At 43.3% G+C, this 24,694-nt stretch overlaps 1 protein-coding gene across 1 annotated transcript in view; it reads left to right on the plus strand.

Annotated features, from left to right (window-relative positions):
• Positions 1–24,694, plus strand: part of LOC139447264 (uncharacterized) — a 40,744-nt gene that overhangs the window by 5,508 nt on the left and 10,542 nt on the right. The window contains exon 2 of the mRNA XM_071228538.1: positions 19,068–19,188. Coding sequence (XP_071084639.1) covers positions 19,068–19,188 — 121 coding nt within the window. The remainder of the gene's footprint in view (positions 1–19,067; positions 19,189–24,694) is intronic.

Consider the following 24,694-nt stretch of genomic DNA (forward strand, 5'->3'; position numbering starts at 1 on the left):
TCATAGTGGTGGTGTGGTGATAATGGTGGTGATGGTGGTGGTGGTGGTGGTGATGGTGGCAATAGTAGTGGTGTGGTGCTGGTGGTGGTGGTGGTAGCAATAGTGGTGGTGTGGCGATAATGGTGGTGATGGTGCTGGTGGTGGCAATAGTAGTGGTGGTGTGGTGATAATGGTGGTGATGGTGATGGTGGTGGCAATAGTAGTGGTGTGGTGCTGGTGGTGGTGGTGGCAATAGTGGTGGTGTGGTGATAATGGTGGTGATGATGCTTGTGGTGGCAATAGTGGTCGTGTGGTTGTGATGGTAATGGTGGTGGCAATAGTAGTGGTGTGATGGTGGTGGTGGTGGTGGTGATGTGATGGGGATGGTGGTGGCAATAGTAGTGGTGTGGTGGTGGTGGTGGTGGCAATAGTGGTGGTGTGGTGATAATGGTGGTGATGGTGATGTTGGTGGCAATAGTAGTGGTGTGGTGCTGGTGGTTGTGGTGGTGGTGGTGGTGGCAATAGTAGTGGTGTGGTGCTGGTGGTTGTGGTGGTGGTGGTGGTGGCAATAGTGGTGGTGTGGTGGTGATGGTGGTGGTGGTGGTGGCAATAGTAGTGTTGTGGTGGTGGTGGTGGTGGCAATAGTAGTGGTGTGGTGCTGGTGGTGGTGGTGGTGGCAATAGTGGTGGTGTGGTGATAATGGTGGTGATGGTGATGGTGGTGGCAATAGTAGTGGTGTGGTGCTGGTGGCAATAAGGGTGGTGTGGCGATAATGGTGGTGATGGTGAAGGTGGTGGCAATAGTAGTGGTGTGGTGGCGGTGGTGATGGTGGCAATATTGGTGGTAGTGGAGGTTGTGGCAATAGTAGTGGTGGTGGTGGCAATAGTGGTGGTGTGGTGATCATGGTGGTGATGGTGAAGGTGGTGGCAATAGTAGTGGTGTGGTGGTGGTGGAGGTTGTGGCAATAGTAGTGGTGGTGGTGGCAATAGTGGTGGTGTGGTGATCATGGTGGTGTTGATCGTGGTGGTGGCAACAATAGTGGTGTGGTGGTGGTGATGTGATGGTGGTGTGGTGATTGCTGTGGTAGTAATGGGGATGATGAGTATGGTTGTTAAAGTGTTGGTGGTGTGATGGTTTTATGTGTGGTGGTGCTGCTGATGATGATGCTGATGATGATGGTGGTGGTGGTGGTTGCGGTAATGGTGATGATGGTGCTTGTTGCTGGTGGTGGTGGTGATGATGATGGTGATGATGATGATGATGATGATGGTGGTGGTTGTAGTGATGATGCGTCTTCTCAAGATACCTCTTCAATGCCTACTGAGAGGATTGTTCATTTGACATTATCATATTGTAAGTAGCGGTGAGAGTATTCATCTGTCAAACATATTTGAGCGAACAACGCTAATATCACAATAGAAAACTCATTACCGTCCTCGTTTTTCTTGTACGTTGATCGACGTTAATGGTCGGTGTCAAAGCCAACTAGCTGACATGATTGAACAATAATCATGTGCAAGCTACAACTCCATATGAACGCCACTCATGTTGCTAATTCAGATCAGAATAAATAAACTTGAATAAATAGGAGGGTTTTACGTTATAAATACGTATGGAAATATAACTATGTGCTCATCTTTCTAGCAAACCCTCATAAGTTATGTTATTTCTGCAGGCAAATACATTGGGAACAGTGTTGTCTTATGACACACGTTGACTAACAGCCGTGCCTCATTAAATCTGGGATCATATTGATATTCCCGGAGTTACAGTAACGTAATAAGGTTAACGGCTTGTTTGGCACTGAACGTTCGGCGTCTCTTCTCACTATACCCACAAAGTGTATAGATCCATGTCATTACCTGTGTATCAACGTAAGCAAAGGTTTAGAAAAAAATATTCCGAATATGTTATCGTCAATCAAGAATACTTTTATGCACAGACAGCTTCATTGGACATGTCTCAGACTAAGACTGAGTCAATGAAAACATGTCTTTAAAATATTTTTATTCTTGAAAGAACCTTTCCTCTTCGACTGTGGAATCAAGCAAACTAGACTTGGTTAGTTTGATCCAGACTTGCCGTGGCTTTTAGTAAAAGGACTAAACATGTCATTGTACATAACATAACTATAAATGACCAGCTAGGACTTAAAGAAGTTGAATTAACACATATAATTTATTCCCACAAATGTCAAAAGGTTGTAAGGATGTTGAATGGCACGTCGCAAATGCAACAGTGTTGTGTTAAGTTGATGAAGTTAATGACGCTCTTGTATAGAAGAATCACGATAGTTCGCCCCGTGCAACACGCCCATGTGTACTGCAGTTGGTACCACCCTATCCGCCTCTTGTTAAATGTAACTAGACGGAAACGTCACTAATTGCTTCTACCATGTAATATACAGCTATGTGAGAACTATCTCACCGTATTGCCACAAGCATATCATGTTTCATATCAGGTCACGGCAGGCTTTCTTCTTTGACAGAGAACAGAGGCGATGACTGATTGGCCGTGACGGCGTCTTTTCACTTATTGTAGGAAAACTGCCGTTGTTCAGCGTCATTAACAATTGTCGGCCAATACACGTAATTAATTCCACACATCTTCTGAAGTCTATGGTGGTTTGACTGCTTTTACGAGTGGGATGTCCCCGGGGTTCACGCTGGTGGCAGTGTCGATGATTAACTACCAACTGAACGCCGTATTACAATCTGGAATCTGAGGAAAGTGTTCGTTATTTCTCTTTAAACGAACCACTTGTCGTCCAAAGAACACATATTGATTATCTATTCAAATGGAGAAAGTTGCTTATCAATAACATTTGACATTTGAGTTGGCCAGGACACTGGAACCCTATACACCCCATCAAGCCACGGTGTCCGATTTAGTTTGTATTAGGAAATAAAGAAACGTGGCAAAGTATCTCTCCAGATAATCTTGGATTATTTTTGTCTTCTCTGAAAAATGGATGAGAACGACATGCGTGGGTAAAGGTCTATGATTATAACTTAGTTTATCATTACTATCCATGGCATATGCCTGACGGGGCAAATGCTCTTCCTGGTGCCCCTTTCCCCGATAGATTTCTTAGAAATCGTTTTCAAAAACATTTCAGTTGTTCCACATCATGCTCGTTTGATTGCAGGGGAATCACGACATGCACGCACACACGATACAGTTATGAAGATATTACACCCCCTCCCTCCTCACCCCCTCAAAAGACACACACAACAACATGAAAGTTTCGCCTTTATTATTTTGTGTGGTAACATTACAATTTTGTGGTACATTGTGGAACCTTTCCAAATGGTTTTATCCGATATTTATTACTACTAAGCCCCACCTACACCCTCCCCCGCCATCTCTCCCACAACCGAAGAAAAAAAGAAAAAGATGAAAAAGACTGCAAATATGACTTTCCCAATTGCGCATGTACCACTAGTACTACTGCGTCATTAGGCCGAATGTAACGGCTGGTATACCAGACATATCCATCATTTCTTTGAAGCTGACGGATGACAAGGTAGAGTGAGTTAGTGAGTAAGTGAGTTGGGTTTAACGCCGCTTTTAACATTATTCCAGTTATATCGCGGTGTGTCAGCTTAATGTGTGAGGAAAGCCCGAAGTGATGCAGGTCTCTGACGTTTACCACTTCGGTGAAACCCACGAGCACGGGTATGGTGCTGACAAACCTAGAAACATAATCCGGGTGAACCGGGATTCGAACCCACAATCATAGGTTTCTGGTGTGCCCAAGGGACGCAACTCTGCACAGCGAATCGCGGCACCTTAGACGACTGGGCCACCCGTGCCCCCGACAAGGTAGACATACATTGTATGGGTACGATTTCCTTATTATACTGTAATAGAGAGACTTTTCGGTCCAGATCCTTACCGTGGTCAGGCAAAGTATCATAAAGAAGTTGCTATCCATTATACAATGTCTGTCTACATTGCCAGACATTTTAACGATGACTCGCAACCTCATCTGATGATATCCAGGGCGTGGTATGATAACATATAGACGATATATCCAGCTGTTGTTTGTTCCTAGTGGATATTGATGTTGGACGTGTGATGTCAGACTGGGAGCAATTGATCTTGTTCTCTACAATTCTCTTCCGGTTTTATAATAGGATTTCTTTATAAACTGAGTTACGTCGTTCTGTTCTGTTAATGGGGAGGATTTTTACATTAGTTTCCAGAATGTATTTGACATCAGTTTTGAACTGATAAGCCATATGTCAAACGTGACATGCAGTTTACATGTTTTTAAGATACGAGTTTGTATAATATGAAATCGAACAAAGTTGATTTTGACGAGGCGTAATGACAGGATCGTCTTCAAACACTCCACCAAGGAACACAAGTGAGTGGGTGAGTGAGTGAGTGAGTGAGTGAGTGAGTGAGTGAGTGAGCGAGCGAGTGAATGAGTGAGCGAGTGAATGAGTGAGTGAGTGAGTGAGGTAGAGAGTGAGCGAGTGAGTGAGTGAGTGAGTGAGTGAGTGAGCGAGTGAATGAGTGAGCGAGTAAATGAGTGAGTGAGTGAGTGAGTGAGGTAGTGAGTGAGGTAGTGAGTGAGTGAGTGAATGAGTGAGCGAGCGAGTGAATGAGTGAGCGAGTGAATGAGTGAATGAGTGAGTGAGTGAGTGAGGTAGTGAGTGAGTGAGGTAGTGAGTGTGTGAGGTAGTGAGTGAGTGAGTGAGCGAGTGAGTGAGTGGATGAGGTAGTGGGTGGACGGGTGAGTGAGTGGCTGGATGAGTGAGTGAGTGAGTGGGTGGACGGGTGAGTGAGTGGGTGTTTAGGTGAGGTTTTACACCGCGACTGGCTGCCATGTAACATATCCAACATGGGTACATTTTCATAGTAGATCGTGGCGTGTTCTCATCACCTCGAAGGGCGGTCGGGTAGCCTAGTGGTTAAAGCGTTGGCTCGTCACGCCGAAGACCCGAGTTCGATTCCCGACATGGGTACAATGTGTCAAGCCCATTTCTGGTGTCCCCCGCCGTGATATTGCTGGAATGTTGCTAAAAGCGGCGTAAGACCATACTCACTCACTCTCATCACCTCGAAGCGTAGTCAAACAAGAGAGGGAATGTGTAGTGTCGCTGCTTTCAGCAATAGTCCCACCATATCGGGATGAGGGGAGCCAGAAATGGGTGTTACATGCTGGAGATCCTACCCGCTGTGACGTGCCAAAGCTTTAACCACTAACCTTGCCCCACCGTCAGATGACACAGTGGACTGTATGTATGTGACAGGGTGTAGTGCTCCTTCCATCAACGATACGACCGGGTTCGACTCCCTACTTCAGTCAGTATGCTTTTAAAATTATTAAGAGTTTGCCCAGTCACCATGGTAACAAAGAAATCATCTTGGTTCTAAATCAATTGTAATCATAATGAAGTGCTAATGGCGTCACAGTCAGATCGATCGGTAATTGCCTGTTAGTACACCATTCGTGTTCAACCCGTGAAGATCCGAGGTAGAATAGGTCTTCAGAAACCCATGCTTGCCGCAAAGGCGACTATGCTTGTCGTAAAAGGCGACTAACGGGATCACTGGATTGTCTGGTCCAGGATCGATTATTTACAGACCGCCGTCATATAGCTGGAATATTCCTGAGTGCGGCGTTAAACAACAAACAATCAAACAAACAATTCGTGTTCAGATCGTATAAATATACCTCCCACCAGAGTTAGAAATCGTGTCTGAAAAAGTCGATATAAAAGTGGGATGTTGTATAGTACAGCGGTTAAAGCGTTTGTTGTGTCGCCACATACCATGTTCAATTCTCTACATGGGTAGGGTGTATGAAGCATTTAATTGTAGTCCCTTACCCTTATTGTATTGGGCTGTTCTAAACCCACTCAACACCTCCTACATTAGAATAGAACTTCCTGTACCATAGTGAATATCAATTGTGAATATCAGTTATGATCATTGTTGAAATGAGATATTGAACAATACGACTTAAGTATGTTTTTCCTGCTCCTATAAACACACGTTCAAGCGAACCCACACTTTCCTTACTTCAAGTGCTTCGCTGAAACACAGGAAGCACACAAAACCACCCAAGAAATCGTTTACGTTTTGATTTATCGGTATTTGTCCTGCTCGTTAGTCTAAGTAGAGGTGCAGCATCACCAACAAGATGTAGGCAACAAGGGACCGCATAAGGAGAACAGTTACAACAATAGCTTCTCTAGGTGCTGCCTGAGTAGGGCGCTTCCTCCAGCTCTGCTTACATGCCACATAGATAAACCGTTATTAGCTCCATGTCACATGCTCACGCACCTCCATTAACGGTAATGTTCCATAAATATTCAAACTGGTTTAATCTGGCACATGAAAATGCAGCAACGTGAACGAGCATAAATTGGCCACAGTTACACGCAAAATTGATGAATATGATAATACCAGATGTTTGCGGCGTGGCCGAGTGTCTGATTGAGGTCGTCAGTCGAGATAATGCCGCTTAGAATAATGCATCAGATTTATATTGGCCAATTAAGGGGTGACGGTACGGTGCTGACGGTCTGGGGGTAAATATGGGGTCGAGTTTTGAATTCGAAGACAAGACTAGAGGAACCTGGCACAGGTAAGGGACGCAGCTCCTCACTGCAATTTATGGCGCCTTTGAGTATGTCGTTTGTTAGCTTCTGGTGATGTATAGGTACACACGCAGTAATTAAAGCATTCCGGTGACATATTCTATCATATACATACTCAGGTAGTTGTAGTGGAATCTCATTGATGTAATCGACAGAGTCCTGTACTTATCGCAGTCAAGGAGAAACTTTTCTGACCCCAGATTGCTGCCCTGTTTGTGGATGGAGCTTAGGTAGAGTACGATGACACTCAATACGTAAGAAGGGTGATAGTGGCCCAGTCGTCTAACACGCCACAATTCGCCGTGCAGAGTTGCGTCCCTTGGGCACGCCAGAAACCTGTGAGTGTGGGTTCGAATCCCGGTTCGCCCCGATTATGTTTCTGGGTTTGTCAGCACCATACCCGTGCTCGTTGGTTTCACCGAAGTGGTAAACGTCTAAGACCAGCATCACTTCGGGCTTTCCTCCCACATCAAGCTGACACGCCGTGATATATCTGGAATACTGTTCAAAGTGGCGCTAAAACCCAACTCACTCATTATGCAAGTCACGAAAAGTTATATGTTTGTCCTTGACCTTTCTGCACCACTTACATCGTTTCGTTAGTGCTTGATTCCCAGATGTTGCTGTAGAGAAGACCAGACGGCGTCAGGGTGCCTTCAGAGTTGGAATGCTAATGAACTTGTTATAAGCACTTGCACACGCATATCATTTTTGATACTTGGCTTCATTAATGATACTTCTGTTTATGCTCTATTGTCGTGAAGACAGAGCTGGTCGATTGATTGGGCGGCGTACTACTGCACGTCTCGCGAGATCAAACACAGATGTTAGACACCATATGCTACCGGTTATATATGTGATAATGAGATTGATTATATTCATAATTGATAATTCCCAATACTTTTAAGGAGTAAGTTACATTCAAGACGTTTTAACAATAAAGCGCACGCAACCAAAGTTATGTTTGAAAAGGGCAAGTAGTGTTATATTCGAGAGGCTTTGTCCAGTGACACGTATATTCGTCGTCATTTGTTGGTCTTTATCCGTGTGTCGTAGTTAGCCCTCTCTCTGTGTCTCTGTCTCTCTCTCTCTCTCTCTCTCTCTCTTTCCCTTTCTCTCTGTATCCATGTGCGTGTACGTGTGTCGTTGTTTTCTCTATTTCACTTTCTCTCCTCTATCTCTTCCTCCGTTGTCCCTCTTCGTTCTCTCCCCGTCTCTATCACTCTCTTTCCCTCTCTCTTTATCATTTGTGTGTTCGTGTTGTGTTCGCCTCTCTCTATCTCACTTCCTCCTCTCTATCTCTTTCTCCCTCGCTCTCCTCTCTCTCATTCTCTCTCCGTCTCTCTATCTCTTTCCCTCTCTCTCTTTATCACTGTGTGTGTACGTGTGTCGTTGTTCACCCTCTCTCCAGCTCATTTTCTCTTCTCTATTTCTTTCGCCCTCGCTCTCCTCGTTCTCTCTCCGTCTCTCGCTCCCTCTCTCTCTTTATCCACGTGTGTGTACGTGTGTCATTGAACGCCGTCTCTCAATCTCTCGCCCTCTCTCTATCTCACTTTCTCTTCTCTATCGCTTTCGCCCTCGCTCCCTTTCTGTTTCACCTCTCCCACCTTTCTCTCTGTCTTTACTCTCCATCTCTTTCCCTCCTTTCTCCATCAACTTTCCTCTTCTCTCTCACGCACACTCACCATCTCCTCTATGAACTGAAGCACAGTCCAACATGCACAGGAAGAGACGCAATAACAAACAACAGATATGAATACATGCAACTATTCCTCAAAAAGTCGCCCCAAATCACACGACGGTGACGCAGTTTCTCTGCTAATCACCTGGTGAAGTATTACGAAGACATGTCCTGCAGCCATCAGAGCCACAGGGGTAACGCTAATCTTTGTACATCCTAATTACCTTATCTGCCAGACTAATAGGGCTGTGTAAATACAGCATTACGAGGATACTGGTATTTATGTAATATGTCATGCCCAGCATGGAGGATTTAATTAATACAAATATTGGAATAGAATTTATAATTACTCTACTGTGATGCCTAGCACCCCCACTACTTTCTCCCAACAGACAGGTCGATCAAGTCTGAGTATGCCACAATGGTAATAAACTAAGATAATGCCCCGAGAACGTCATTACCTTCGATCAATGCAGCGGATTTAAAGATGACCATTTAATTTAAGACATATCATTTTAAGAAACCAGTATGCTCCTTATTATCGTGATGTGGATTAAATTGTCATATTTTCTTACGAACGTTCATTTTACTGATTACATCCTAAACCACGTATATCGAATCCACATTTCGCTACAGCAAATTACGTTTTTCCATTATAAAAACAGAAACTAAGTATTCCTTGTCAGACTCGAGGTCAGCAGGTGTGTCTGGATACGTACGATGTACTCTGGATAGTTGTTGGAAGTGAAGAACCACAAAGTCCAGTGCACTAATGACTGCCATCCCATCCTGAGTAAGATATGCTGCACAGCTACAAGTGTTATTATCCTGGCTATTCTGAGAGGCAGTAAAACATGGAAGGAATACTTTGATTCCACAAACAGCGGGGTTTATGTCGCCACTAGGACCACGGCCTTTATAGCAGCCATGTAATGGAACATGAAGGTCGATGAGCATATTGTATCAGTCACTGGAACATGTACACGGTATTTAGTTATAATCCAAGTGCAGTGAGATGCCCATCAACTGTTCAGGAATTACAATCCTCTAATATGAGATGCCAGTGCTACAAAGGAATTGGGTTGAATGTTGAGTGTTTGGTGTCAGCGTGACAAGGAGTTTGTACTGGAACAGGAATCTGTATTTTGCATAAAACGAATATGAGGCGATGTAAAATGGAGTTTAACGTTCGACCAAGATTATTGCACTTATATTGCGACGTGCATGCACTTGTGTGTGTGGCTGCTTGAACTAGTCCGAACTAATACCGATTATATAGTGCTTGCCCACTGAGATACCATGCCGCAGTTTTACATGAACACCCCACCTAGACACAATATACTGACTCCGAGCCCAACAGACCTTGTTTTAGCCCCTTAATGACGAGCGCCAGTCAGGGTAACAACAAGTTCCATATTGTAACCCTGAACCTTCCGCTCTCCGGGCAGAGGCTCTACCACTAGCCCATGTCGGCGGTCTCAAAACACTTGAAATTGAGGGTGTTAATTCTCACCCTGTCCGGAACTATTGTAAGACTAACATTGACTTATTTGTTAACAGTTGTGAAATACAGTTACCTATGTCCATTGTTTGCGTCACAATAGCCTGTCCAGACCAGATTCGATTATACACAGACCGCCGTGAAATAACTCAGATATAAACAACATTCATTCACGCACATATCTTTTAAAACACTATTGAACGCTGAGGATCAATCTGTCACCCCTGACCTGAAGATACACTCTTTGAACTCATTCTTTGATCTTGTGATAATACCTTTGTTTTACCTAACAGCAGTTGATAACGTTCTTTAAAAGCACTCCAAGCCCCGTTTCAAACAACTCCAATGAAACCCTGAAGCCCTCAAATAGATTTAAAGGAAACAACAAACCGAAGAGCTGAAATTGTCTCAGAGGAGTCAGCCATGCTGTGGTGCAAAAGAAGTATTTTTTGCGCCAAAGCTAGCCACTCATTAATCTTAGTAAATGCCAAATACTGCAAGATCAATGGAGTTTGCCACGGGCTTGATTGTTACAATGGACCAAAATGATCACTGGGCAAACGTAAATAAAGGGATCAATAGGAAGCCTGTGTAAGCAAATCAAACACCGGCTTAAGGCTGTGTAGCAGTGGCTAAACACGTGGCTCACTGGATGGGACTTGGACGTCACTCAGTGAGATGCTTGAGCAGATTGTCTCATCAAAGATTGGTCTGGTCATGTCAAACACTTAGGAACTTTGCACAATCTTGTGTACAACATCCAATACACTTGTAGTGCTTATCTTCAATTAAATGAAGTATGTATCTCTGTGTGTGGGTGAGGATGTGTGTTGGCGGTGTATATGATCGTTATCATAGCTGCTTCACTTTTTAACCATGTCCTTTGTTCTGGGAAAGAGGATCAAATGTGAAAATCAATACCGGAACGGATGAAAGGCTTGGCTAGCGTAGGTGAGGGAGATTGAGGATGCTGGGTGGGATGATGCGAGGAGGAGCTAGGACTGGTCGCGGTGGAGGAGGTGGTGGTGGTTGTGATGGTGGTGGTAGTGGTTATGGCGGTGGTGATGGTGGTGGTTGTGGCGGAGGTGGTTGTGAGCTGGATGTGAAATGAGGGTCTACATACATCTTCCATTCTTATTCCTTCGAAAACGGTGTCATTTCTGTCATTTCTGCCATTTCTGTCCACAGGAGGTTGTTGTGAGGTGCGGGTAAAATAAAGGTATTCATCTTCAGTCATTCTTATTCTTTCTCAACGGAATTCTATGTTAATATGTTGTCAGGCAAACGTCATCTAATATTCATTTTCCCCCTTCTTATCTAGTTAAACACGATCTCATCCAGCAAACATGACCTTTACTCGTGGCCGAAGTGAATACTACCAGCTGTGGTCAATGGTAGTTCTAAATAGGCTATTTCACAAACGTGAGAATAAACAAAATACATCATGAATATTTTATTGAGCTCACATGTTTGATTCTCAAAATATTATATTTCCGAAGAAATGCGAGGTAGACTACAGATTAGATACCTCTTATTTATACATTTGAAACCTTGCGCTAAAATGTCAAAACACAGTAGTTTTTATCCATTCTACCATGACGACAAGAGCCCTTTGAAAACGGTGTTCTCTTGGAGCGGGATCGTTCCACGTAACCGGTTCCTTTGATATGCCGACAGATAATCCGCATGTTGTGATTAACATGTGCTTCTTTGATGTACCGATTATAGTTTGTATGAAGTATAACCCTGGATATTCAATACCATTTATTCTTGATAAGTATTTATACATATATACATCAATACACATTCTTGACATGATATGCATGTATACATATATACATCAATACACATTCTTGAAATGATATGTATTTATACATCTATACATCAATACACATTCTTGAAATGATATGCATGTATACGTATATACATCAATACACATTCTTGACACGATATGCATTTATAGATATATACATCAATACACATTCTTGAAATGATATGTATTCATACATCTATACATCAATACACATTCTTGACATGATATGCATTTATTCATATATAGATCAATACACATTCTTGACATGATATGCATTTATACATATATAGATCAATACACATTCTTGACATGATATGCATTTATACATATAGAGATCAATTCACATTCTTGACATGATATGCATTTATACATATATAGATCAATACACATTCTTGACATGATATGCATTTATACATATAGAGATCAATTCACATTCTTGACATGATATGCATTTATACATATATAGATCAATACACATTCTTGACATGATATGCATTTATACATATATAGATCAATACACATTCTTGACATGAAATGCATTTATACTTATATACATCTAAACACATTCTTGACATGATATACATATATACATATATACCTCATTACTAATTCTTGACATGATATGCATTCATACGTATATAAATCAATACAAATTATTGACATAATAATTATACATTTATTCATATATGCATCAATACAAAGTTTTGACATGATATGCATCATGTCGGGAGGACATTCCCGATCTGTACTTATTTTCCTTTCACGTGATGATTTAAAGTTTGAAATGGGCCCTCTGGCACAACCTCATCGCAAACGGAACCACCCTGATGTACGACTGAATACCGCCGTGTTTAGCTGAAGACGAGTCGGCATTGTACGACACGAATTGGTCTGAGAAACATCTAATTTTTGTGTGAATGATGATTGTGTGGCACTGACACAGTGGTTAGTGCGTGTTTTACATAATTATGTGTGTTCTGAAACAGTCTGTCGGGGTTTAAAATACTGTTGTTATGATATTGAAATAGTACAATTCTAACGAGTTGTTGGTTGTCAATGTTATGTGCATCGATGCGTAGAATAACGACACGTTAATTCTGAGGTATGAAATACAATTAGATTCCTGTTTTTAATCTTATTCTAACCAATCAGAGTAAAGTCATTGGTGTGCTGTGAATATGTTCCGTGTGCGACTTTGAATCATCCAATTGTTTTAGGCCTCAGTATAAGCTTACCTACTTTGAAAGCACGGTCTTTGACTCACTGGTGTCTTGTTGTCGTCGAAGCAAGTCTCGGGATGTGAATGGGCGTCGTTTTAGATTTATGTTCTCATTAAGGTGGTTATTATGGAGATTGGTCTCATTTTGTTCTTGGTATTATTACATCAAGCTGTGTAGATTATGCCTTACTTGCTTTAATTCATTATGATTACAGTCTGTGTTTTCCATTTTATTATTCTTATTATTTCATCAAACGGTGCGAGAGGAAACGATTATGTTTGCCGGAATCCTTTTCGACTATATTACCATCACAATGTGGAGTATGACTGCAGTGAATTTAAAGTCAGTGCCAAACGAAATATGTCATTTTTCCCAGAAAGAAGAGTAAATCTTTAATAAAAGATAATGCAAATTGTTAAGTATCAAGGACAGCCATGTTGGCAAGATTATAGCCAAGTCACCTACATAATTAACTGAATGATACTTCATTCATTTTTCCAATTTCTTTTGGTGGCGAAGATTGGAGGTAATATCCTGATTTCCATTTCTAATCGTAGAAAATGTTCTGTAATGAAATGGCCATTTATCAATACTATTGTTTGATCCTTGTCAAAGAACCAAGGCGTTTCGTACCGAACGATTCCATTAATTCTAATTACATCTACACAAATTTACATTACACGTAGACGCATCAGTATAAACAGCGTCTATGCCAGCCATCATGTCTGGGTAATATTCATGCACCGTCGTGTTTGACTCATCTTTAGCTTGCTGAGGTGACTCTTGATGTCAGCTTGCTTGTCTTTATACAAATGTATACTTTGTACCCTATGGGAGAATTGGTGGTCCTGTCCTTCATGCAACCGTAACATTGCGTCTCTTGGAGTTGACGGATCCGATTATCGTGGATTGGAATCCCAAATCATACTGATAATGATTACCGTGCCCATGGGATTCATCTAGACTAACATTTAGTCTCTGAAATTTTATACACAATATTAATATCCTTCCTGACTCAAGAAATAAAAAAAATTCCCTATGCTGAATTTAGAATAGAGCTAGCTTGTGCTGGCTAGACTTGCTTTTGTATGCATTGCTAGATTTTTTTTTCATAAAATAAATATATTCCACGGCCATGGTGCAGGACAAGGGATTCACCAAGTGGTCTGAGATTACTCAGTTCACATTATGTTGACATGCCACGATATAAAGGAGCGACCATTTGACTTTCGGTTGTGGGTGTGGGCTGGGACTCTATCAGAATACATTGTGCCGTCCTCCCCCCCCCCCCCCCCCCCCCCCCCACACACCCCCAAATTACCGATAATCGTTTATCCAAGGTACAAACTTCAGATTATTATCAAAACTATTCCAAATCAGGTTGAACCAATGCCATAAAATCAGAAGTGACAGTGTCTCTATCGAACTCATGCTGTCAGCCAGCGATAAAATCAAAACCTCATTAGTTCCTAGTTGACACTGGAAACGACCCAGCCCATATACCGCTGTGCTGATATACCCCCTTGCGATATTTCATACTCCCTTGTTGTAATTATAATTGGGCGTGTTTTATTTGCCCAGGTTGTTGAAGATTCGTTAGACCTGCTCGAACTAGACCAGACACAGACTCATTTCCAATAACACCAGTCCATGTAATGGAATTCTGAAATGAAGATAGAGTTTTAAAATTGAAAAACCCGAGTGGCCGTTAAGTCAGGGTTAGTAGATACATGAATTAGAAAGAAAATGAGATTTTAATTATTTACCGTTATGTCCTCTCGTGGAATTATTTCTATCTTGGAATGGAGTTTACAGTGTTCTGTCTGACATAAGAACTGGGTATCTCAGACGGGTTATATCTCTTCACATGCTATTGTTCATCAGGCTGCATTTCGTTATTGCAACCCGACAATCTGGTTGCATAATTATTCTATGTAGAGTTTCGTTACCTGATGCTCGGAGGGCTGGAGTTATGAAAAGTCTATCAGATCCACTTATCCTGGAGGCAACCTTTTAGCCTCGCATTGTTACGATAATAACAATGTGATAAGAATAAAGCATGCATATTTATATTTTGTAACATTCACGTCCTTATGTATGCATGCTCACCGAGAATTATTATCCCAAGCTGTCTTTAATGATATATATCTATATCATCATTATGTATATCAGCGTATATAACACGTGACGTGAAAGAAGATGCTGAGGTCGCGCCGAAGATTTCTGGATGAATATAGAGGTGTTTGGTTGCCTCTACTAATCCGGGCTAATGGCGGTTTTACAGGGCTAGTCTACTGACACACCTTGTCGCAGCTTAACATGGATACCCAACTCAGACACAGTATACTGACTCCGAGCCGACCAGTCCTTGTTTTATGCCTCAATGCCGAAAGGCAGGGTAACAACAAACAGCATCTTCTAACGTGTTTTGGTGTGACGCGGACAGGGGATCGATCCCCGGACCTTCCGCTCTCCGGGCAGATCAGTTGGATGCTCTTTCTACTACATACACCAGGAGACAGTCGGCTGGAAAGAAGCATCACTACATGACCGGTGCCGTATATATGCAAGATCAACACTGTTTATATTCATGCATACCACTGGCATAAATGATGCATGGCTTCAAAGTGCTTCAAGTTGGATATCGACTGTGGGGGTTTGGGGTTAATCAGCATTCATAGAATAGCTTTTCAAGTAGAACCAGACAACCACGTTGTATTTATTTCTAAAAGAGCCGACACAAGTAAAGGGAATCATGTCCTTGGGCAAACGTGTTTTTTTTAATATACGCTACTAAAGTACAGGGATGCTGTCCATAGTGACAAGGTGAGCAGGACGTGTATAGTTTCACCGAAGCAGCATCAGCAACACATGGCGTCGAGTTCTTATCACATGTGTTTCTAGCCATCAGATGCATATATATATATATATATATATATATATAGGGTTATAGGGATATATATAGGGTGTAAAGTCATACACATATGTATGACTCAGTGTTCTACACTAAAACGACCCCAAGGAATTGTCTCGCCGTGTCCATGGCAACTGACTTTTGACACTCAACACTTTCACAAATCGTTTCACATATGTCATTCTGAAAATGCATCCAGATGTTCTCGCGCTCCGTTTTGTCCACCGGTATAATCCAAGCCTCCTATGTAACATTATTTTCGTATGCCAACAGCCGTTTTCAAGACGTGCGTCGCGTGGATCCGAAAGCTTTATGTCAGTACCTGAGCTCTTTATGAGAGTATGGGTGCGCGCAATTCCCAAAGATATGGAACACTAATGGAGCGCTATCACACATACAGGCTATCAAAACAAGCCGTGAAACTGCGTATCTCTCGGCGGGTTGTGCTTGCTTTACAGACTCCCCAATTCTGGTTATATGGCCTATCTATCTGATACACGTTCAATGTATATCCATTTAATCTGGACACTACTGCCTCCACTCATATCGTTTCGAATAACGACATATGGCAATGATGTTACACGTGAGTGAGAGGAGAGAGAGTTGGTGAGAGAGAGAGAGAGAGAGAGAGAGAGAGAGAGAGAGAGAGAGAGAGAGAGAGAGAGACGCAGAGAGGGATAGAGAGAGAGCCTGGTAAGTGAGAGAGATCGAGATACAGACATTGAGAGAGATCGGGTGAGTGAGAGAAAGAGAGAGACGCTAAGAGAGATACGCACAGAGAGCGTCGGAGAGAGAGAGAGAGAGAGAGAGAGAGAGAGAGAAAGAGAGAGAGAAACACTAAGAGATCTACGCACAGAGAGCGTCGGAGAGAGAGAGAGAGAGAGAGAGAGAGAGAGAGAGAGAGAGAGAGAGAGAGAGAGAGAGAGAGAGAGAGTGTACAGAGAGTCCCCAGGGTTCCTTTGTATTACATATATCAAATAATATAACTACTGTTTTTGTAAAATATGTTCACGTCAGAGGCTTGTCTAGCCAAAAATGCATACGGGCGACACCTCGCATATACCATCCTTCTCACCAGAATTTCGAGCGATACACACTTGTGACCCTTGCTCTGTTAATCGATCTCTCTGACCAGAATAACGAGTGAATGCTCCAGATAGAGTCATACGTGACTCTTTAGTGCAGAGCACATTTGCAATTCCAGCTCGAAGTGGTTGGAACAGAAGCAGAAATGCGTTAACAGTCCAACGAATTCCGTGGTATTCATCTAAACCCACGCGGGCCACACACTGCTACAAAGGTGTGACTTGCCCTCGCGCAGAAGCATGATAATAACATTGCTATGGAAACATTTTTTTTCGCGATCCGATATACAAGGAAGGATTGTTTTAGCGTCAAGGTTTATGGGATAACCTACATACACATGGACCATAGGAAACATTCTCTCATGTCTCAGGATGTGTTAGAGGATCACAAATAGTCATGAAGCAATGGAGGCTGGGTAGTCTCCACTGTTATTTTACATTATGAAAATCGTGATATTTTACTGGTATATGACACAATAGTTATATCAACCAATATTGGTGTAAAACATGTTTGAAAGTGTTGATCTGTCTGACAACAGAACAGGGCGATTGAATGAACACCATTGTCATTCGATACGTTTGTTGTCAAATAATGTGGTTCATCTCACACCCAAAGATAAGTGATATCCAGTCACAATATAACCAGCGAAATAACCTTGGAGTTTACATATTATATACAGATGATATTAAAATATATCCATATGTTTATCATTTCACAGTAATAAAACATCGTGTGCATTTCATGAAGGTTATGATAATTGTCTAAACATCGGGGGCACGGGTGGCCCAGTCGTATAAGGCGCCGCGATTCGCTGTGCAGAGTTGCGTCCCTTGGGCACGCCAGAAAGCTATGATTATGGGTTCGAATCCCGGTTCGCCCAAATTATGTTTCTAGGTTTGTCAGCACCATACCCGTGCTCGTGGGTTTCAAAGAAGTGATAACGTCTGAGACCTGCATCAATTCGGGCTTTCCTCCCACATTAAGCTCACACGCCGTGATATAACTGTAATGCTGTTAAAAGCGGCGTTAAACCCAACTCACTCACTCACTCACTCGCTCGTATCGCGATAACCATTTACAAAATAATTTGACCTCTGTTTAAGAAGGAAATAGATACTGTGTTTTGATAAAAAAAAATGTGTAGTAAATGTGTAGTGGGTACGCCCATTGTTCTATCGCTAACAAAAATACAGTGTTATGAATACCCTAGGCTACTGACATTGTTTATGAACGCAGCACGATGTAAAGTTAGCGCCCAGTTACTGTACACGGATGACGATATCATTGTGGGACCGCCTCCGTGGTCTAGTGGTAGAGCGTCCGCCCGAGGAGAGCCGGAGAGCGGAAGGTCCGGGGTTCGATCCCCGACCGCGTCATACCAAAACACGTTAAAAGATGGTACTTGTTGTTACCCTGTCTGGCGCTCGGCATTAAGGGGTTAAAACAAGGACTGGTCGCCTCGGAGTCAGTATACTGTGTCTGAGTGGGGTATTCATGTTAAACTGCGGCATGGTATCTCAGTGAGCTAGCACTATAAATCGGCATCAGTCCGGACTAGTACAAGCAGCCACACACACACATACACACACACATACACGTGCATGCACGTCTCTATGTAAGTGCAATAATCTTGGACGCGACGTTAAACCCAGTTTCACCTCACCTCACCTATCATTGTGGTTCGTACAGCCAAGCAAAATGACACATGGCGACTTTCTATTTTCTAACAATTGTACACTTATGTTTCAACTGATATAATCTAAAGTGTTCCTGGATACCAAGTCGGCGTCAGTATCCAATTACACATGACGTGGTGGTTTGGAAAAGACGCGAGGAAATGATACATTACGATACTCCCCGTTCCCGTGACTTTAACACTCAGATGTCACTTAAACTCCTTTCTGTACATATGTATCTTCATATAGCCAGGTTAGTATGTCTCTATTCTCCTCTGATCAATACGCACGACCCATTCACCCCCCATAGCTTCGTTTCGGAAGTGACGTCATCATCTCCATGTCTCAAATCAGCGCAGACTCTCGCTGGTCAACGGGAGTAATTTGATTAGGCGGCAATAGTGTTTATTCGAATCGGTAGCGAAAACGAAGTTTCGTAGCAAATGGGTCAAACTTCACTGACTAACCATTTCTTGTTTGTGTTATTTTAAGCCACAGCCAGATGGTTGTATATTTTCGTTTACCCGGCAGTATTTTATTTTCGGACAGCTCAGTAAATGCTATTGTGTATTTATTGCAGGGTACCACACGTCCAGTGCCTGTCCCGAACCTAACCAACTTGTTCAGGATGTACAGAAATGCCTTGGGAGCATGATGATGTTCGTAAACGCAGATAAAAATGACAGGAAATCAAAATGCCCGTAAGTATATTTCTCTATGAGGTTTTAGTTTAAGATGTGAGATGATTAATATTAAGCAGGTGTAGTTTGAAACATAGATTTGTTGTAGGATGTATTGTGAGGGTGTGGTGTGGGTGTTGTAGGATGTATTGTGAGGGTGTGTAGGGTGTATTTGTGACGGGTGTGGTGCGGGTGTTGTAGGATGTATTGTGAGGGTGTGGTGTGGGTGTTGTAGGATGTATTGTGAGGGTGTGGTGTGGGTGTTGTAGGATGTATTGTGACGGTGTGTAGGGTGTATTTGTGACGGGTGTGGTGCGGGTGTTGTAGGATGTATTGTGAGGGTGTGGTGTGGGTGTTGTAGGATGTATTGTGACGGTGTGTAGGGTGTATTTGTGACGTGCGTGGTGCGGGTGTTATAGGTTGTATTTATGACGGTGTGTAATGGGTGTTATAGGGTGTGTTGAGGCACAGGTGGTGTGGGTGTTGTAGGGTGTATTGTGAGGGTGTGGTGCGGGTGTTGTAGGGTGTATTGTGAGAGTGTGGTATTGGTGATGTAGGATGTATTTGTGACGGGTGTGGTGCGCGTGTCGGAGGGTGTATTGTGAGGATGTGGTGTGGGTGTTGTAGGGTGTATTGTGAGGGTGTGGTGTAGGTGTTGTAGGATGTATTTGTGAGGGTGTGGTGCGCGTGTTGTAGGATGTATTGTGAGGGTGTGGTGTGGGTGTTGTAGGGTGTATTGTGAGGGTGTGGTGTGGGTGTTGTAGGGTGTATTGTGAGAGGGTGGTGTGGGTGTTGTAGGGTGTATTGTGAGAGGGTGGTGTGGGTGTTGTAGGGTGTATTGTGAGAGTGTAGTGTTGGTGTTGTAGGGTGTATTGTGAGAGTGTGGTGTGGGTGTTGTAGGGTGTATTGTGAGGGTGTGGTGTGGGTGTTGTAGGGTGTATTGTGAGAGTGTGGTGTTGGTGTTGTAGGGTGTATTGTTAGGGTGTAGTGTGGGTGTTGTAGGGTGTATTGTGAGAGTGTGGTGTGGGTGTTGTAGGGTGTATTGTGAGAGGGTGGTGTGGGTGTTGTAGGATGTATTGTGAGAGTGTGGTGTGGGTGTTGTAGGGTGTATTGTGAGAGTGTGGTGTGGGTGTTGTAGGGTGTATTGTGAGAGTGTGGTCTGGGTGTTGTAGGGTGTATTGTGAGGGTGTAGTGTGGGTGTTGTAGGATGTATTGTGAGAGTGTGGTGTGGGTGTTGTAGGGTGTATTGTGAGAGGATAGTGTGGGTGTTGTAGGGTGTATTGTGAGAGGGTGGTGTTGGTGTTGTAGGGTGTATTGTGAGAGGGTAGTGTGGGTGTTGTAGGGTGTATTGTGAGAGTGTGGTGTGGGTGCTGTAGGGTGTATTGTGAGAGGGTGGTGTGGGTGTTGTAGGGTGTATTGTGAGAGGATAGTGTGGGTGTTGTAGGGTGTATTGTGAGAGTGTGGTGTGGGTGTTGTAGGGTGTATTGTGAGGGTGTGGTGTTGGTGTTGTAGGGTGTATTGTGAGAGTGTGGTGTGGGTGTTGTAGGGTGTATTGTGAGGGTGTGGTGTGGGTGTTGTAGGGTGTATTGTGAGAGTGTGGTGTTGGTGTTGTAGGGTGTATTGTGAGGGTGTATTGTGAGAGGATAGTGTGGGTGTTGTAGGGTGTATTGTGAGAGTGTGGTGTGGGTGTTGTAGGGTGTATTGTGAGAGTGTGGTGTGGGTGTTGTAGGATGTATTGTGAGGGTGTGGTGTGGGTGCTGTAGGGTGTATTGTGAGAGGGTGGTGTGGGTGTTGTAGGGTGTATTGTGAGAGGATAGTGTGGGTGTTGTAGGGTGTATTGTGAGAGTGTGGTGTGGGTGTTGTAGGGTGTATTGTGAGAGGGTGGTGTTGGTGTTGTAGGGTGTATTGTGAGAGTGTGGTGTGGGTGTTGTAGGGTGTATTGTGAGGGTGTGGTGTGGGTGTTGTAGGGTGTATTGTGAGAGTGTGGTGTTGGTGTTGTAGGGTGTATTGTGAGGGTGTAGTGTGGGTGTTGTAGGGTGTATTGTGAGGGTGTGGTGTGGGTGTTGTAGGGTGTATTGTGAGGGTGTGGTGTGGGTGTTGTAGGGTGTATTGTGAGAGTGTGGTGTGGGTGTTGTAGGGTGTATTGTGAGAGTGTAGTGTGGGTGTTGTAGGGTGTATTGTGAGAGTGTGGTGTGGGTGTTGTAGGGTGTATTGTGAGAGTGTGGTGTTGGTGTTGTAGGGTGTATTGTGAGAGTGTGGTGTGGGTGTTGTAGGATGTATTGTGAGAGGGTGGTGTGGGTGTTGTAGGGTGTATTGTGAGGGTGTAGTGTGGGTGTTGTAGGGTGTATTGTGAGAGTGTGGTGTTGGTGTTGTAGGGTGTATTGTGAGAGTGTGGTGTGGGTGTTGTAGGGTGTATTGTGAGAGTGTGGTGTGGGTGTTGTAGGGTGTATTGTGAGAGTGTAGTGTTGGTGTTGTAGGGTGTATTGTGAGAGTGTGGTGTTGGTGTTGTAGGGTGTATTGTGAGGGTGTGGTGTGGGTGTTGTAGGGTGTATTGTGAGAGGATAGTGTGGGTGCTGTAGGGTGTATTGTGAGAGTGTGGTGTTGGTGTTGTAGGGTGTATTGTGAGAGTGTAGTGTGGGTGTTGTAGGGTGTATTGTGAGAGGATAGTGTGGGTGTTGTAGGGTGTATTGTGAGAGTGTGGTGTGGGTGTTGTAGGGTGTATTGTGAGAGTGTGGTGTGGGTGTTGTAGGGTGTATTGTGAGAGGATAGTGTGGGTGCTGTAGGGTGTTGTAGGGTGTATTGTGAGAGTGTGGTGTGGGTGTTGTGGAGTATCTTTGTGAGGGTGTGGCGTGGGAGTCGTAGGGTGTATTTTGAGGGTGTAGTGTTGGTGTTGTAGGGTGTATTGTGAGAGTGTGGTGTTGGTGTTGTAGGGTGTATTGTGAGGGTGTGGTGTGGGTGTTGTAGGGTGTATTGTGAGAGTGTGGTGTTGGTGTTGTAGGATGTATTGTGAGAGTGTGGTGTGGGTGTTGTAGGGTGTATTGTGAGAGTGTAGTGTTGGTGTTGTAGGGTGTATTGTGAGAGTGTGGTGTTGGTGTTGTAGGGTGTATTGTGAGGGTGTGGTGTGGGTGTTGTAGGGTGTATTGTGAGAGGATAGTGTGGGTGCTGTAGGGTGTATTGTGAGAGTGTAGTGTGGGTGTTGTAGGGTGTATTGTGAGAGTGTGGTGTTGGTGTTGTAGGGTGTATTGTGAGAGTGTGGTGTTGGTGTTGTAGGGTGTATTGTGAGAGTGTAGTGTGGGTGTTGTAGGGTGTATTGTGAGAGTGTGGTGTTGGTGTTGTAGGGTGTATTGTGAGAGTGTGGTGTTGGTGTTGTAGGGTGTATTGTGAGAGGGTGGTGTGGGTGTTGTAGCGTGTATTGTGAGAGTGTGGTGTGGGTGTTGTAGGGTGTATTGTGAGAGTGTGGTGTGGGTGTTGTAGGGTGTATTGTGAGAGTGTAGTGTGGGTGTTGTAGGGTGTATTGTGAGAGTGTAGTGTGGGTGTTGTAGGATCTATTGTGAGAGTGTGGTGTGGGTGTTGTAGGATCTATTGTGAGAGTGTAGTGTGGGTGTTGTAGGGTGTATTGTGAGAGTGTAGTGTGGGTGTTGTAGGGTGTATTGTGAGAGTGTGGTGTGGGTGTTGTAGGGTGTATTGTGAGAGTGTGGTGTGGGTGTTGTAGGGTGTATTGTGAGAGGATAGTGTGGGTGCTGTAGGGTGTTGTAGGGTGTATTGTGAGAGTGTGGTGTGGGTGTTGTGGAGTATCTTTGTGAGGGTGTGGCGTGGGAGTCGTAGGGTGTATTTTGAGGGTGTTGTGTTGGTGTTACAGGGGAGTTATGTGACTGTGGTGTTGTGAGCATTGTAGGATGTATTGATACACAGGTAGTGTGAGTATTGTAGAATGTATTGTGTCATGTGTGGTGCGTTGTTATACGGTGTATTGTGACACAGGTGTTGTAGAGTGTAAAGTGACTGTTATTGTTATTGTTATTGTGTTATCAGGTGTAGTGCGAAGGGGGTGTTGTTGTTGTTGGTGGTGGTGGTGGTGGTGGTGGTGGTACATGAGCAGTGGGATGTGGGTGATGAGTGAATGTGTGGATACGTATTAGCCAACAACGTGCAAACATGGCAACGATATAACGTTTGCAACATGGCAGCTGGGCCTTCCGGTTTGGATCTGAACCCTGGGATAGGAAACCGTATGTTTTAGTCTCGTTCCTACCCACAACAGCTAACAACCTATGTACTTCGCGTATATGAACCATACGTGTATGCTCGTTTATACCGTTGCTGTATCACAGACACATACGCAGTTCCGTGTTCTGGTAAAGTTACTGTTATGCAGATTTGGTCTTCAGTGCATCGTGTGCTGAAATTAATCAACATGTGACATGTCAAGGTGCCCGGAGTTGTTAAAAATAAATGTATATTTTTTAAGCTGATATGAACCTTCGAAATGACATCCACAATCTTTTCTTCGCTGTATCGCAGCGTGGACGGCGAGATATTCCGACTGCAGCTGTCAGTTAGTATCAAATTATTCAAAAGTGAACGTCATTAATACAATGAGAGTTGGCACGCAAATAATCTATTGAGGTAGTGAAATTGTGCAGATTTTGTTCATAATTCCAGTTCAGAAAATGATTCATTAATTGTATTCACATTCATATTTTGTTGCTAATGCGTCATAGACGCTATTCTGGCCATCTCCTTGCTCGCATGAATGTTTTCCCCCTTAATGTTTGGATGATATTCTCATTTTCATAGTCAGACCCTACACATGGCATATTTAGAAAGAAAACACCATTAGTCATTAAATTCACATATTATTTTCCCTGAAAAGCGAGAAAGCGTGGGGAATCGGAGAAAATCCTCACGTTTGCAGTTTTATTGCCTTTCTTTTCGCCTTCCCTGATGTGCAGAAGCGTCAATATCCCTTACACTGTGTTTACACAAGTAGGCCCAAAGTCGAGCTTCACATTATGCAGTAATAACAGTCTGCATGGGTCATCTGGCGCCAAAAAAAATGTTTAGCTTTTACGAAAATCTAATCTTTTCTATCAAAAATAAACATTTGATGAAGCGTTTCAAATGTTAAATGTCTATGTATACCTTCTACATCCTGACGCAGGATTCGTACTACCCCTGATATGAACTTTGTGCAGAAGAAGTTTCTGAATTTACGCGAATCCTTGGTTCATAATGGTCTCTTAGGGCAATGGATTCATAGATTTCACAAATTGTCACAAATTTCAAAGATTTCACAGGTTTCAAAGATTTCACAGGTTGCACAGATGTCACAGGTTTCACAGGTTTCACAGATGTCACAGATTTCACAGCTTTCATAAGTTTCAAAGGTTTCGTATGCTCACAGTTTTGACATGCTTAATAGTTTCACAGGTATCACAAGTTCGCAGGTTTTATAGGGTTCACAGGTTAACAGGTTTCACAAGCTCACAGGTTCTCACGTAACTCAAATAAACTTACAATGCGATTC

This window comes from Haliotis cracherodii, unplaced genomic scaffold (genome assembly GCF_022045235.1).
Source record: "Haliotis cracherodii isolate W230 unplaced genomic scaffold, xgHalCrac1.p SCAF_7, whole genome shotgun sequence".
NCBI lineage: Eukaryota > Metazoa > Mollusca > Gastropoda > Lepetellida > Haliotidae > Haliotis > Haliotis cracherodii.